The 15,525-nt window shown below is 35.6% G+C and overlaps 1 protein-coding gene across 4 annotated transcripts in view; it reads right to left on the reverse strand.

Annotated features, from left to right (window-relative positions):
* CLINT1 (clathrin interactor 1) overlaps nt 1–15,525 on the reverse strand; it is a 53,973-nt gene that overhangs the window by 11,564 nt on the left and 26,884 nt on the right. Inside the window, exons 1-8 of one of the 4 annotated variants that reach the window (XM_075714990.1) lie at nt 15,382–15,399; nt 14,110–14,214; nt 13,362–13,458; nt 11,737–11,845; nt 10,791–10,955; nt 6,606–6,780; nt 1,335–1,575; nt 732–813 (exon numbers count right to left, since the gene is read on the reverse strand). In XM_075714990.1, coding sequence (XP_075571105.1) covers nt 732–813; nt 1,335–1,575; nt 6,606–6,780; nt 10,791–10,955; nt 11,737–11,845; nt 13,362–13,458; nt 14,110–14,201 — 961 coding nt within the window. In that variant the 5' untranslated portion in view covers nt 14,202–14,214; nt 15,382–15,399. Of the gene's footprint in view, nt 1–731; nt 814–1,334; nt 1,576–6,605; nt 6,781–8,073; nt 8,153–10,790; nt 10,956–11,736; nt 11,846–13,361; nt 13,459–14,109; nt 14,215–15,381; nt 15,400–15,525 lie in introns of those variants that run through there. The other 3 variants (XM_075714989.1, XM_075714988.1, XM_075714991.1) reach the window with 3 other exon arrangements.

Here is a 15,525-nt window from a genome sequence, read left to right on the forward strand (position 1 = left end):
TGGAAGTCCTTTTTCTGTTCCATGCTAGCCACAATCAGAACTGTTGATATTAAGAACCTGTAAAAGCACAATAACAAGTCTTCAAAGTTTTAGGTTTTGAAAAGCAAACCACCAAACCCCTGAGCTCCTCTATCAGTCCTGTATGCAATACACTGAAATTTAACACACTCCTAAAAAGAAACTGCATTTTGAGAGCATAAGGGTAAGTCCATATGAAGGTTAATGGATTTAAAATTCAACTGCACGTTTAGAGACCGAACAGAGGTATTTTACAATGAGTAATTTTACTTTTAGGTAGCAATTTGTTTTTGGTATTAGGGTTGGGATCAACCAAGTGCCAAGACAAAAGAAGATAAAGAAACAAGTTTACTTTAGATGAAAGCTTCTATGAAGATCACCCACCTCCAGCTGCCTAGCCTTTGAACGGCACTATGAGAAATGCTTGAATGTGAATGGATTGCACTTGCTTTTAGAGTTAATTATAAATAACTGCATTACAAAAACAGTTTCTGACAGACTGATCTGGCAGTTAATCTTTGTGCTGCTAACATTTATTAGTCCCATGCAATAACATATACAGTACCTTGCTACAAAAGGTTTAGGCAGCTCTAAATTTTTTGGGTATTCATTTCTCAATTTGTCTACTACTCTATCTATATAACAACAAAGAAGCTTATCCTCAGAAATGGTTCAAAATATGCATTAAGAAAACAAAACCAAAATGTGCCTACCAGTTGAGACTGGCTGGCTAGCTCCATCAAACAACAGATCAACCAGGTCATTAGACGACTTGCTGCCAGAGGGTACAGAAGCCTGAAGAAGAAATCACACAAAGATCTCATCTCATGATGTCATCACTCATCTTAAAGGACATTGAGAAGTTCTCTGAGTTTTTTGGATGCTTTGTTTTGTTTTGGAGAGATGGCAGATTTGTCTTTGAAGCCAACAATCCCTGGAACCTGGCTAAATTTCAAACCAAATATGAACAGCCAGTGGCTCAGGTTTTTTTCTGATAACTGAAGAACTTGATAACTTCTCAGTAAGTGTGCAGGTTCAGAGAATCCTTCACACTTCAGGACAAGATTTTATCTTTGCTTTCCTGAAGAGAGTAAAACATGGTAATGACTACATTCTACATCTTAAAGGATTCACACAAAAAGGCATTCTGCAATTAAACTGTTCCATTGCCTTTGAAAAGACCAGTTAAACATTTTTGATAAAATAGTTCCCTTGAAGGCTGCATAACACATATTCTACCCTAAACTACAAATTGGCTCAGATGTTAGAAGAAAGCTGTTTCCAAAGTCATGTTTTACTGTGCTCTGCTGTCTCACCTTTGCCGTCGGCTGTCCGGGAGCGGCAACGTTCTGTTCTGGACTTGCTTTATCCCCTGTATAATGTGCTGCTGCTCCCAAGTCAATGGTTTTTGAAGGATTTGCTGTGCGTTTGTGTCTGGTGGTGGTAGTTTCTGTAGCTTGTGTAATATGAATGTGTTTTGTTGTCACAGTCTCCTCTTCATCTTTAAATTCAGCTTTGGGAGATTTACCTCTTCTTGATTTTTCCTCATCACTGTCACTAGAAAAACAAAAGCAACAGAATACCATTCGTGATGGACTTCTCAGTTACTTAAGTGGACATTTGGCTTAAGCCACAAGTTTTGGTTACTGTAGTTCCTTATAGCGATGCTTCATAATAAAAATACTGCTTCTTCCTACATTTGAGAACGGAAGTGTTTTACCCTTACATAATGCATCTACATAACACAGCATTGCACCTATTGTACAAAAGTGATGAAGAAAAGCAAGTTTTGTTAAACATTAACTGCAAGTCCATGGCAGAGGATAATAGGAAATCAGTGTTTAAATCCAGTACATTTAATTACCTTCTGACAGGAACTCCCCCACACATTATGTAATACTTCAGCAACAAAAAAAGTTAAGTTGGCAGGTCTGCTCAGTACTTACACCAAGAGACAGAAAGCAGTGAACCAAATACAGGTACTGTCTTTCAGATTTCAAGAATTCCATTCTTATTTCAACTCACTTCCCTTTCCAGAGAAACAGGCTTTTATATTCCTTAATGTTTGCAGAAAAATGATGTTTACATAATTATGCAATGCAATGATACTATTAATTTTCTATCAGAGAGCTCATTTATTCTTAAAATATAAAAGAAGGAAAGCATCACCATTTTAGGCAAAAACTTTAGATGTCACTGTGTAATATTTGCTTAATCTGTTACATTTTCTACTTTTATATTTTAAATTTTTCACAAACAAACCAATTGCCCACCCACCAGTCATGTTGCCTGTTATCATCAAGATAAGATTTGTACGTAACAGTGAAAACTGCTGTAGAGAAGGCTTAAATATATTGAAACTTACTTTGAAATAGCAATTCCCTTCGCAACATAGCTGAAAGTGGAAGGTTTTTGTATTTTAATAATGCATTAGAATACTAAAACTGCAAAATTTAAGAAAGGCTGCCCCTTTGTCAGTGGGAATATGACAGTAACTGCAATATACTCTGGAGGGTAGCCTTTGTTTTCTGTTAACAATAGTGGGCTTTTTGGAATACTTTGCATGTGTCATTTCCTCTATGCGTATTACCTACTCACCACTGGGGATGGCTCAATTCATTAACATCAGTGAATATAAATGCTCACTCCCCTTTTTAATTTTTTATTTTTAAAAGAAAAATATCATAGCTGCTGGCCAACCTAACTACTTGCATTTGCTTAGCCAGCCTTACACAGACAAGAGAGTTCAAATTACGTCACCTAACCTTATCCTTCCAAGGCAGTTCAACCCTGACTTGCAACAAAAGGGTTGTTCCAGTTCTGGATTTCTGCAGATAGCCTACCTACATGCACAAATACATCAGAGGGGACCACTAACCACATTTTTATTTGTGACATCAGAATTTTAATACAAGCCCCCAGAGAAGACCGATCTGCACATTAGCATGGTACATCCATCCTAAAAGCCTCGGAGGAGTGTGGATGATGTTGCCTTTTAGAGGCATGTTGAAAGTATCTAAGACCAGAATAATCACAACTAAGGCTCAGTCTCTTGAAACCTGCTGCAGTGTACTTCTTGTTATCACTACAGAGTCCACCTAGGCCATATACACATTCTGTGGGTTGAGGAAGCGATTGACAACCATCCAAGTCTGATCAATGGAGCTATTGCTACAGAACTGGTAGAGATTAATCTCACTAATGGAAAAATGAAAGAAAGTGAGTCTTTGGTGATCTACAGCAAAATAAACGTCTAAAAGCTTTTGAGAAAAGAAATGAAACATATATGCCAGAAAGTAGGACAAATATTACAATACTCAATTTTCTATGACAACCTGTAATGCTTCCAAACTGTCTCAGGAGATCTGTTTTTTATTTTTCTTTAATGGTCACATTAACAAAAAAGAAGAAGAAACATTACAGATTAATGATCCCTCTAAGTGTGTTTACTGTGCTCAGAATAGAAAAATTGCAGTGCATCTGAGAGTTGCAGAACAAACTTAAAAATAAAAATTATAGTTAGCATTGTACCAAATAATTAAAAAAAACTTCTGCAAAGGAAGTAGATGGTTGCAACTTCCAGAAACCAAAGCAGGGATACACATTCTTTTTCTTCACCTTGAGGTTTTTGTAGTATGGGTTTTCTTGAACAGCAGTCTTTAAAGCAATAAAATAGTTTACTGATAGTTTGAGACTATCTGAATTATACCCTACTACAAAAGTAATCCTTTACATGGAAGTTGCCTTTAAACACGACTGTTGCATCTTTTTATAGCAGTACTAAAAGTTTTGCTTCCTTCCCATTGTTACCTGCATCAACCTTTCTGAATACTGGAGAAACAAGGATTGAGAGAGTTTAAGAATTCTTATGAAAAAAGTGTAACGTTTCAGAACAACCTCTGTATATCTGCAGGTAATTCAGAAAATAAAACTTCAGCATACAAGGCTAGATGCAGGGCAGCAATTGGTTTATTCACCTAAGACCTAAGAACTAACAACTAACTATGAAAGAAAACCAGAGGTTTTCCCACCCCATGGGGTATTGTTTCTGATCTTCTCTACTTCCAAGGGGATATATTACTGGAAAAAATAATCCAATTCCACTCCCCCCCCCCCGTACTAACATTTTTCTTCTGAAGAAAAAAAAAAGCAGACTAGGCTTCTCCAGAGTTAGCTGTGTGAACTGCAGTTTCACTGAAATCTACAGTAAACTCAAGCCAGCTATATCACAATTTAAGTTCTTAGTTACTTCAAGCATTTTTTTTTCTTCTATGCAAACTACAAGCTTTGCAAGTAGAGTCAGAAATCCAGAAGTTTGGCCAAGATCTTCTGGTGTGTATATTGGAGGTAAAGATTGTGTCATCCAAATTCCATTAACCACTGTGAAGATGTGTGAAGCACAAAGAATACATGTGACTTAAGACCTTTATTGGCTTTACAGTACTAAAGTAATAATGATTTATAAAGCTATTAAAACAGCAACAATAGAACACACAACAGCAGAATTGCCAGCTGAGCAAGTATCACCATTTAGTCACTTTTCCAAGGGAAATGGCAACTTAATTCAATGTTATTATATAGCAGCAGGCTAGAAATAAACTAGCAAATTTTTGGAGGCTTCTTTTTTGTTTTTAGAAAAAAATTTGCTGAAGCGTGAAAACACAGAAATGCATGGATTTCATGAAGCATTTACAAGAAAATGTTATGTTTTTGTGAGCTTAAGTCACACAATAATTAAAATTTCATGTTTCTATTCAGTTTCAATATTTAACTTCATACAGAATATAGTATTCTGTTAATATAACATGAATTTATAAGGTTTGTATTTACAGTATCTTGAAGTATAAATAGAAAGACATTCTATAACCTTAAGTTCAATCTTCTTAGATCCCTTGATGCCTTCTGTAGAAAGAAATCCCTTCATTTCAACACTGATAAAATACCTTCCAAAAGGAAATTTCAGGTCGGTAGCTGAAGTAATATTACAGAAGCCATACTGCTGCAATCTGGATTCCTTCTTATGGCAGGACAACCAGCAACTACCAAATTGTTTTTGCTCATGTATGTCTGAAAAAATCTTCCTTCTATTTCAAGTCCTGAGTTTATTACTTTCATAAATTTCAAGACAAATACTGCACCTGGCATTTACCAAAAATGGAAGAAAAATAAAAAAGGGACAAGGGTTACAAGACCAAAACAGAAAATGAAAAATTGAGTATTAGCCAGATGAAAAGATCAGTGTAACTTGGGGTAGAGATGTACAGTGGAGAATTCCTCAAAATAAGCTGCTGCTTATAAAGATTAGACTGCAGAAAGGACTGTCTAAAACACTGGAAGGTGCAAGACTTTGTATCAGCACAAGTAAGAGACCAGGAGCCATTCAGAAATAAAGCGAAATGAAAAAAGAAAAAAATGTTTACTGTACATCCTCTACATGAAGTGTGGATAGTGAGCTTTACAGACGTCATGTGACGAGTTGCTTTTGAAAGGTAAGGACAGAAAAGCACACAGCAATATACCATTGTTAAATTTGAAATTGTTTACTTTTCTTCTAATCCCTTCTCTTTGTAGTCTATTGATAGTAAGTTCTAAGAGGGAACCCTGATGTGTGCAAAGAATACCAGTTTTATGATTTATTAATGCCTTAGCAAGAGGACCATACTACCTTTTTCTCAGAAATTCTACCATTATAATTATTTGTTTCCATGCAAAATTTCTTGGATTTTGTAATATATACAAGTGTATGCATGTGCATTTTCATAGACACATATGTAAAAATGTGTGTGCAAATGTATCTGAAGATATTCTTGTAACAAATATTAATCAAATCTCAGTGCAAATTTGAATTTTAAGTTGTTTCCCAAAATGGAATTATTTCAATATACTTGAGCACATTCTTCTACAGCAATTTCAGATTCTGTTAAGTACAAATTTGATCTTCAGATGAAAAATTCAATGCCCCTGTTGAAGTGTGATGCATTTAAAGTTCTTTCTGCAGACAAAGCAGGGTAGGTTTTCTTCATCACTGGAAAAATTTAATAGTCAGATGTAAAATACAAGTTTCTTGAGAAGGTTCAACTGAAATTGATTTTTAAAAAAAAAAAAAAAAAAACAACAGTGAAATAAGTCACCTGCAGCCTCTTCTTCCTGAGATCAGCTCAGGGAAGAAGTACTGTATCAAGGCAGGTCTAAGCAATTTTACATCTCCCTCTTCTTTGGTACTTCAGCATTCAGAGCAACTGTAGCATTAAATGGCAGCCTCCAGTACACTGGTGCAAGGAAGACCACTGAATTGCTGAGACAAGGAAAAGCTTAGGAGATTTCAGCCGAATTCCCTGCTTTGCTAGCAGCTAAGCTAGGGGTAGTAATGGAAGGCAGCCAAAAGCAGTTAATTATTGACAGAGCTACATTATTCCCCAAGGCCAGTAAGAGCTGCATAAGAAGTCCAGGAAGCAGGTATTGAACCCAACCGTGCTTCCATACAGACAAAAAGAATGTCAGACTATTGTAACTAATAACCAGCAATGTCAAAAAGCTTTATAATAGCAATTTCACAGAATAAATTCATGTTAAAATTACTCTAGTACCTGCACCTTTCTGGAGAGTCTTCTCTATCTTTCCTTCGGAACTTGCTGATGGTATCGTCAATCGTGCTTCCAATTTTGTCGCTTAGCTCACCTAACTTATCGCTGAATGGAAAAGCTGGTTTTTTATCCCATTCTTCATCCCATTTTGACTTGGGCTCAGGATCGTATCTTTCACCTGTGTAAGGCATTAAGATAAGAAATACTAAAGATAACAGAAAAAAAAAAAATGCCTGTGGTCTTTTTGGAATCACTCTCAAGTCCCCCTGCCCTACATGCATAAACATTACAAGTTTAGAAGCAAACTGAAAGCTCCCACAGTGCTGAATCAACACTATTACAGCAAGGCACAGCATGTAATGCCAATCATTAAGTGGCAGGAATGCAGATTCAAAGACTTTTGTTTATGACAATGACAAAATCTTAATGCGCTGCACAGCACAGCACATCAGGACACTGTTGGACTCTGCTGGAGAAGCACAAGAGGTACAATCAACCCTGGCTGCGTAAGCAGCTTATCAGAAATGGGATGTGCCAGTTTTGTAACAGTCACTTAACGTATGACATTCCATTCTTGGCCAAGCTGTGTTCTCAGAGGTAAATCAATGGGGTTTTTATACATTGACATTCATGAACGCGTAAAAGCATAGTACCAAAATACTGAAAGACGTAAGTGTGCAATGCATGGTAACTTTGTTCTTTCTTTTCCACACTTGGTGATTAAAAAACTTTTTAAAGAGATGAAAAAAGAAGAGGCAGTAAAGCAACTCACCTTTTCAGCAGCCACTGAGTACCTGAATATCTTTGCTAAACACTTATCAAGAAATCAAAACCACTTTTTTCCTAATCAAGTATTCAAGACCTCCATACTGGTATCTTAGCTTACAAACAGCTGACAGTTTTACTTGAAAGAAGTACATTTGCTGTACGATCTCATTAAGAAAGTTTAAAAAACTTAAGCCTGGGTTTATTTATACACACCCGGCCAATCTGAGTTTAATTTAAAAAAACCCCCACACTTATATTTTAACAAAGACTTAACTATCAGAAGCACAGCACACTTTACTAACTTGTGTTGTGATCTTATATCAGACCTTCTGCCGAAAATATAGGTATATAAAACAACAACCCAATGTAGCTCAGTTTCTAGATAACACTTAGACAAACATTTTATATTATGGGCCATTACACACATGAAACAAGGCATTTTTTTGTACTATTGAAAAATATGAAACACTAGTTAAATTTTTTTTATTAAAACTGAGTAAAATTGAGTAGCAGAAAGGAAGAATAGTGAAAGATTCATTACTTCAAGTACATACAAATTATATAGTAGCTCAGGTAATGTTCAAGACTTATTCAATTAAGCTATTTTTAATAAAAAGAAAATGATGTATTCCAGCACTACAAGGTACAAAATTTGAGTTATATCTGTCCCATAATATCATACACCAGAGATGTATTTTCTTACTGAAGAGATAAGTGCAAGTCTCCAATGATATTTGTGTAGATCCACAAAGGACAGACAAAATTTTTTCGAAGTAGAGAACCTGTTACAAATCAGCGAGATACTCGGTGAGATATTTATCATTGAAAAGAAGAAACTGCTAAGAAATGTACTACTGTTAAATTTTATGTCAGGATCTCAAGCATTTTAAAGTAGATTCCATCAGAAGGTTTCCTTGTGTGACAGGAATTTTAAAATAAATAAAAAACCCCAAGAGCTCGGTATTTTCAGGACAAAAAGAACTAAGGAAAACTCTGAAAATACAAACATTTTATATTTAAATAACTACAATCTTTTAGATTAGAAGTCTGACCTGGGATAAAGTTTGTTTTGTGTTGCTAGAAAGATTTTTTTTTTTTTAAACTTTACTCAACAAATGAGGGGATAATTACAAACTCTTTACCATAAAAATGAAATACAAAACAAAGGAGATAGTCCCTTAAATTAAAAAGCTTAAATTAAAAAGCTTGAATGATAACTTAAGAGCATATGGAGAAAGACTTCTACCTAGCATACAGGAATAGATCACGACTCTGTACAGAGCAAGTCAAAAGATAAGCTTAGTGAAAGAACAGAGGGACACGTACTTGAAGCACAAATGCAGTGACTCATAAGTATTTCCTAAAAAGAGAATCACCAGAATTCCAAGCAGGTAGCAAAAGCCTAAAAGAATATAATAAAACAAGACATATCCTGCCATGGAGATAGAGATTTTCAACTACTCTGTGTATGAGGAAAAGGGAGAACAGAGGAACACAGCGAACCAACCTGTCAAAAACAGAAGAGAGCAAATCTAAGTTTAAGGCTCACAGTGAAGAAGAGTAAAAAACATACATAGCACCAGAGAGGGACAGGTGAAGTTAAAGTCCTGCACAGTTACTATTCAGATCTTATACCAAACCCTTCTCTCAAAGAAGTCACTGACGCTAGCAAACCAGAGCCTTGTGCCATTGTGACTTGGGGACTCATTCCTTAATAAAAGCAGCCAAGGATTTACTCAGGCCAAAGAAGACACAGATAAACATCAAGACTAACAGCTGGATCATGGACAACATGCTGGGATACCTCAGACAAAAAAGCCAGTTCAAGCTCAGATCCCTGCTATGCATTATGGCAGGGACTGAGGAGCAAGGAAGAAGCTGCACACTTGGACTTGAGAAGCAAAACACAGTACTGGTTGTGTGCCTTTGTCTAACCAAGGCTGTCAGAGAAAACCGCGTCCTCTCTACACAAAGACAAGCTGATGGCATTACATCTTCTAAGACCAAAATCTTACGAACACACTACACGGAAGATGCAAATAGTCTGGGAGAACTCACTGCACACAGGAAGAACATTGGTCGCCTCAGCAAAATGGGTGAATTTATTTCCAGAAGCAAGGGTACATCAGACGACCTGTCAATAGCATTCAGATTTTTTTTCCCTTTGTGTTTGTTTTGTGTGTGTATGTTTTTAAATAAAGGATGAAGGTCCTATTGCAAGCACCAGACCCAAGCTGGATATAGGACTGGCACCCTGTGCAACAATGGATGAGATTTGTGATGGCTGGATGCTTTAATTCTCAGAATTTTGATTTTTGAAAATCTGATGGCAGGTTTTCTGATTTTTTTTTTTTTTTTAATGAGGGAGCAGATGACCAAGTGACCCTTCACACACATCTTTTTTTAATATATAATATACATATTTTAATATATCTTTTTTTTAATGAAAAGTTTTGAACTTCCTTTCTGGTGTTAACTATGACCTGTTCACTGGCAGCTGCAGTTCCCTAGGATTCAGGGATGAGCACTGGTGTACCAGATTTCCAGCCTGCTTATGGGTCTCCTGTGCAACCAACATCCAGCTACAAGCTTAGTATGTCTACATGAAATAAATGTGTTATGACCCCTGGGAGCCCTCCTTCAAAAAGCACATGGGACCTATAGTACTAATCAAAGAAGATTTTAAAAAACACACAAATTGAGACAGTAACAACTGTATTGGTAAACTCCTGACAAACAAGCTCCATCACTTACAAGGTACTTAGTGCATATATTTAAAGTCAGATCTGACGGACATCAGAATCCATACAGATAATCCATGTATATCTTTCAAGCGTCCAAACGGTATTACTTGGGAAACCAAGAAGCTGAATGGCATGTAATATCTACATTATTTCACCCAAACAGTATTACTGCCCTAAAAGCTCTAACCCAAATTAACCAATGGTTCTAAAGGAGGTTGGCAGGAGTAGGTGAAGCAATTCTTTTGCTGTGGTGGGGGGAAAGTATAATAATTTTTTTTTTTTTTTTTAAATTAAAGACTAAGAAACTCTGACTTACAAGGGCATTTACTTATCTACTTCTGCTACAGCAGCATTCATTTCACAATGAGCCTCTGCACATGGATAAAAACAAGACAGGTAAGTGTTGGCTAAGCCAATGCATGAATGTTATTTGTATAAGTTTCTAGTTAATTATCTAAAAAAAGATTAACTTGAAGATTTTTGAAGTAATTTAAATTTGTATGCAGGGGGGAAAATGTGCCAGATTTCTTTTAAAATAGTAACACTGGCAGTTAAAGAAATATAAAGAAAAAGCATCCAAAGGAGCATCTTAGAAATTCCTTCAGTTATTTGTGTTATCCAAGCCAAGTTAAAAGTCGAGATTGTCAATCCTTGACCACAAAAGCCTAGTACTCACTGTATCTGAACCCTCCAACACTGTCCGAAGAAACCCCAATATATTTGTCTTTGTTCTTCTTTGCTTTCTTCCTCTCTTCCCGAAGGCGATCATCATCTTGAGCAAATTCAACCATTTCTTTTACCTTCTGGCGTATGTTTATACCTTGGTCTTTGCCATTTTCATCTGTGTAAGTAATGCAGGATAGAGACGATGGATGGAAGAAGGGGGAAAAGGGAAGGAAAAAAAAAAGTAAATCAGAGGCAGCAATACTGAACGTCAAACTGAGAAGAAAATTTGAATTATGAACACAGCAGTCAGAGAATTACGAATTCAGATTATGAAGATTAACGAAGACAGAGACAAAAATTATATTCTCCACTTGAACAATTTTAACCCTTCAAAATATAACCCCTTTTCCTCAGTCTTTTTAGTACAGTTTATGCAAGTTTAATTGCAAGAATTCAGTCTTACTGCAAAACTGAATTTTTGAAAAATTGCTTTCAGTTGGGATGTACTACAAGCTAAACGTGCTCCTTTCCCAGCCTTTTTCACATTCAAAACACACACTGGCCTTGCTGCCTTTGCACTGTAAATATTATTTGGTGGGAGGAAAAAAACCTCAGCTTCAAACAGATGTGTGTGTTTTGGAGCTCTAACCTTTTCTTCCCATATGATTAAAGCTATTCCTTTACGGACACCACAGGGGACCAGTCTCTAGTGCATATTTTAATATAAACCCGAACACTCATGTTGTGTTGGTTCTGTTGTTATTAGTCAGTCTTTTCTGCAAGTTCTTGTCTTCACTAATTAATACTCTAGGGTCCCACGTCTTGGATTCTGCACTCTTCACACAACTGGCAACAGTCACATTCTAATTAGACTGGGGAAGCTTCTAAGCTGGTTCAGGTGACTGACAACTCCAACTACTGTTTTAATTTGCTTATAAGATTTTTCTATTGCTCACCTACAAAGTGGTAATTTTCCAGGGATCGCAAATCATAAATGTGTTCTCTGGCACTTGTAACAACACGCTCTGATCCATTCCTTATGAGGTAAGCTAGGAGCAGCAAAGACTATAAAAATACAAAGCACCTTATGATTGCAAGAACAAAAGCTCTATCTTTTTTTTTTTTTTAAAAAGGCAATAGAAAACCAAACCTAACCCCCTCCCCAAATTAGTAAGTAATAATACTTTCCCCTCTTAAAAAAAAATGCTTATCATATGGGTTCACATAGAAAAAACACATTTTCCCCACGTGCACCTTTTGGTCTTTAGAATATCAAAACTGTATTTGTAAACTCTAATTTGTTATTACTAAATCACAAGTATTGATCAATCAGCTTTCATCAGCTACTGCTTATTTTAAAAAAAGACAGCAGTAGCAATTTAAGAGAAAAAGTTAACACTGCTAAATGAAGCGTTTTCTTTTGCCTCTTTTGTTCCCAATTTTCCAATGGCTTTCACCAAAAAGTAACTCCTACAGAAATTTAAGCAGCCTTCTGCAGGATGCAACGGATATACAAAACTGCATTTCAGGACAATTCAAGCAAGCGACAAAACAAATGAAGTTGAAATAGTACTTTAACTGCAATTTTTTATGTTGAGGATTTCTATCTAGAAAAAAAAAATTAATGCACTTTCTCCAAAGTAGTGCCTTTATCAGCTAAAACTATCATTATATTTCAACCTATCCAAACCTGATAAGCAATTCCAAGCAGTCTTTATAACATTAAGTAGTTATGTGTGATAGCATTAAATATTAATTTATATTGTTCTTCAGGGCAAACAATTACTGTGAATACAAAACATCAAGCACCTGTGAAAAGCACAAACCGTGCTTTAGAATTAATTCTGTCTTGTTACAATCCTGGCATCAAGAAAACAAAATATAAGCTAGTCTAATTCATCAGTTCTAAAAAATGAGGTTATATTTGCATAATTCAGTGAACATTGAACACCACTTTAAGTGCAGCATGATATAATCTTAAGCAAAAAGTTTCTGTACCATGCTAATTAGCCAGAGACAAGAAAAATGCAAATTATTCAGATCTTTTTCCAAAACGCAAGTAGGACATAAAAGCCTCATATGATAAGATCTGCCAGAAAATTTGGTCCACTCAGAGCTAAACTACGTTTTTTAGAGAATTATGAACTGGCAGAACATTAAGATTAGTTTCCATTTTATTCCAGGTATTCTTGAATTCCTTTAAAAACATTTTCCTGATAGCACAATAACTTATCATCTATTTCTCATGGAGCACTGTAACAACTCCTTTGGGTAGATGCAAAATGAGAATGCTACTCCAAAATGTAACTGCTCTATTAAGTTTGTAAAGTAGCATCTTAGACACTTCTAAAACCAGAAATTTTGTTTTTTTCATATACAACATTTGAAAGACATCTTTGACTTCAGTTAACAGAATTATAAAACATATAGTTAGGGAAGAAATTATAGGTTGCTAGGTGAGTAAGTGATATAGCAGTATCTAACTAAACAAGACACTACATCAGAACATTTTACTAGCAACAAGCATTACGTCCTTCATAGACCAGAGTCTTGAATACTTCCAGTTCATATACATACACACCTTATAAACTCTCCTCCAGTTCTTTTTATTGTCTTTCAGCATTCGAGTCCACAGCATGTTCATAAGTTCCGGAAACTGTTCATACATAAACGTAGCCCTAGAGAATTAAACAAAAGGAGTAAAGAAATTTTGTTCTCCGTGGTTTGCCACAATAGCTTGTTAAGACACAGGGCTGACAGTAGATGGCAGGCTTGATCCAAGCCCATTCACATTTGACAACATTACAAGGGAAAAAGCTATCCCTATTTCTTACTCATATAGAAGTAATTTACAAACCAGTACTACAAAAGAAAAAACAGTAATTCTAAAAATCTGAGGCAGCAAAAGAACCTTCACTAATGTATACAGAAAATAACGTTTAACATGAATACCCTAATAACCACTGCAGCTAGTCAAACATGCAACTTCCAAACTCATTTTAACAGAAAAAAGTTCAAGGAAGAATTTGACATGTTTTGCTTTATTTGGAAAAGTCACAAGAAAGCAGTTTGAAAATACTCCAAAAAAAGTCAGATAGATATATTGGAAGAATTATGAGGCTACATAAATAAAAATCAAGAATTTAAAAAATACTTTGACAGTTGTCAATATATTATAAGATTCTGCATTAAAAAAAAAAAAAAGACTTGATTTACAGCAACTTTTCAGCATTATCAGTGTACCACAGAGTTTATTTAGCAGAAAATTTCACATTCCTGTATAAAATGCACCTTTCTTTTCTTCATCACTGAGCCAAATTATCACTTACTTGGCTATCTCTCCCATGAGTTGCCCTGAAGGTCCCCATGGATCATCATTGGTTGCTTCTCGAACCTTAGACTCTATTTCTGAATAATTCATAACCACATTGGTGCTGCAAAGGAAAAAAAAAATTAACACACATGAAGATTAGCTTCAAAACTGAGAAACACATGAAAACTTAATAATGACACTAGTGCATATCTCAACTTAATGAGATACCTCTATAGGGTGGGAAAGAAAACATCTTTAGTGCAGAAGTTACCCTGAGGACACTATACAACACATTTAAGTTATCCTTAAGAAGGTTTTACTATTCTATTAGCCTTCAAGAATACAGATGAGAAACTAGGGATTACATTACAGCTGGATTCAGTCCAGTAAAAATGGCTTTTGGTCAAATTAAAACCCAAACCGAACCACTAGAGTCAAAAGCTGATAGCTCCCCCAACTACACGATTTGCTTACACATTTGTATGGTGTACAGTTATTTGCAAGAAGCTTTACAACTCAATCAGAAGCAGATTTTTTTTGAGTGATGAGTGCTACAAAAGAAACTCAAGAGTATCTGTATCAAAGAGGTTTTAGTTTAAAAACAAACAAACAAAAAACCACCAAAACCCAAAAAAACAAGACACCTGAAGGTAGGGAGATAAGATTCACTAGAAAGTCTGTTTCTTTTCTTGAATTTATTTAATTAAGGGAAAACAGTGAAAGAAGAAAAGCTGCAGAGCACTCTGTATTACAACTAAAGCAATACAAATACTCTAAGACCCTCAGGCTGTCTCTACAAGCATTCACAGAAAAACATAACTTGGAAAAAGGAAGGAATTTTTCTGTATCAGTTATATTAGTCAGTGTGATTATTTTTTTTTTAATGACTCTCTCAAACTGGTAACGTTCAACTATAAGCCCAGCAACCTCCTCTGTGCCCCTAAAAGCATCCAGACACATTTGGTAAGACAATGATTTTCCTTATATTTTAAGGTGAGTGAGCAGGCCCAAATCATCATTCATACAGAGAATGTTTGAAAAACAGCTCTCTAGTTATGGAGCAATATAGCACACAATAGTAATAAAACACCAGTAAAAGGAAACCTAGTGACCTCTGCTTTCCCTACATACTTTGCAGTTTATCTGAAATAACTTAAAAACTACATGCTTATACCTATTGTATCAAAAGTTTGAAAATTTACTTAACTGTTAAAAGTACATTATACAAGTGGTTTCAGAAGCCAAAACAACCCCTGTAAGATGACTGCGTTCAACAAACAAACCATACCATAAAGTCAAATTGATTAAACTGTAGGAGACATCTATGATCTTACAATACAATGTGGAGAAGGCATTTGCTGCTTAAAAACCAACTCTGAACCTGAAAGGACTAGAAGAAAAATCAAGATGCTTAATAGTCATCCCCCTGTCC

The sequence above is a fragment of the Pelecanus crispus genome, chromosome 8 (assembly GCF_030463565.1).
Source record: "Pelecanus crispus isolate bPelCri1 chromosome 8, bPelCri1.pri, whole genome shotgun sequence".
Classification (NCBI taxonomy): domain Eukaryota; kingdom Metazoa; phylum Chordata; class Aves; order Pelecaniformes; family Pelecanidae; genus Pelecanus; species Pelecanus crispus.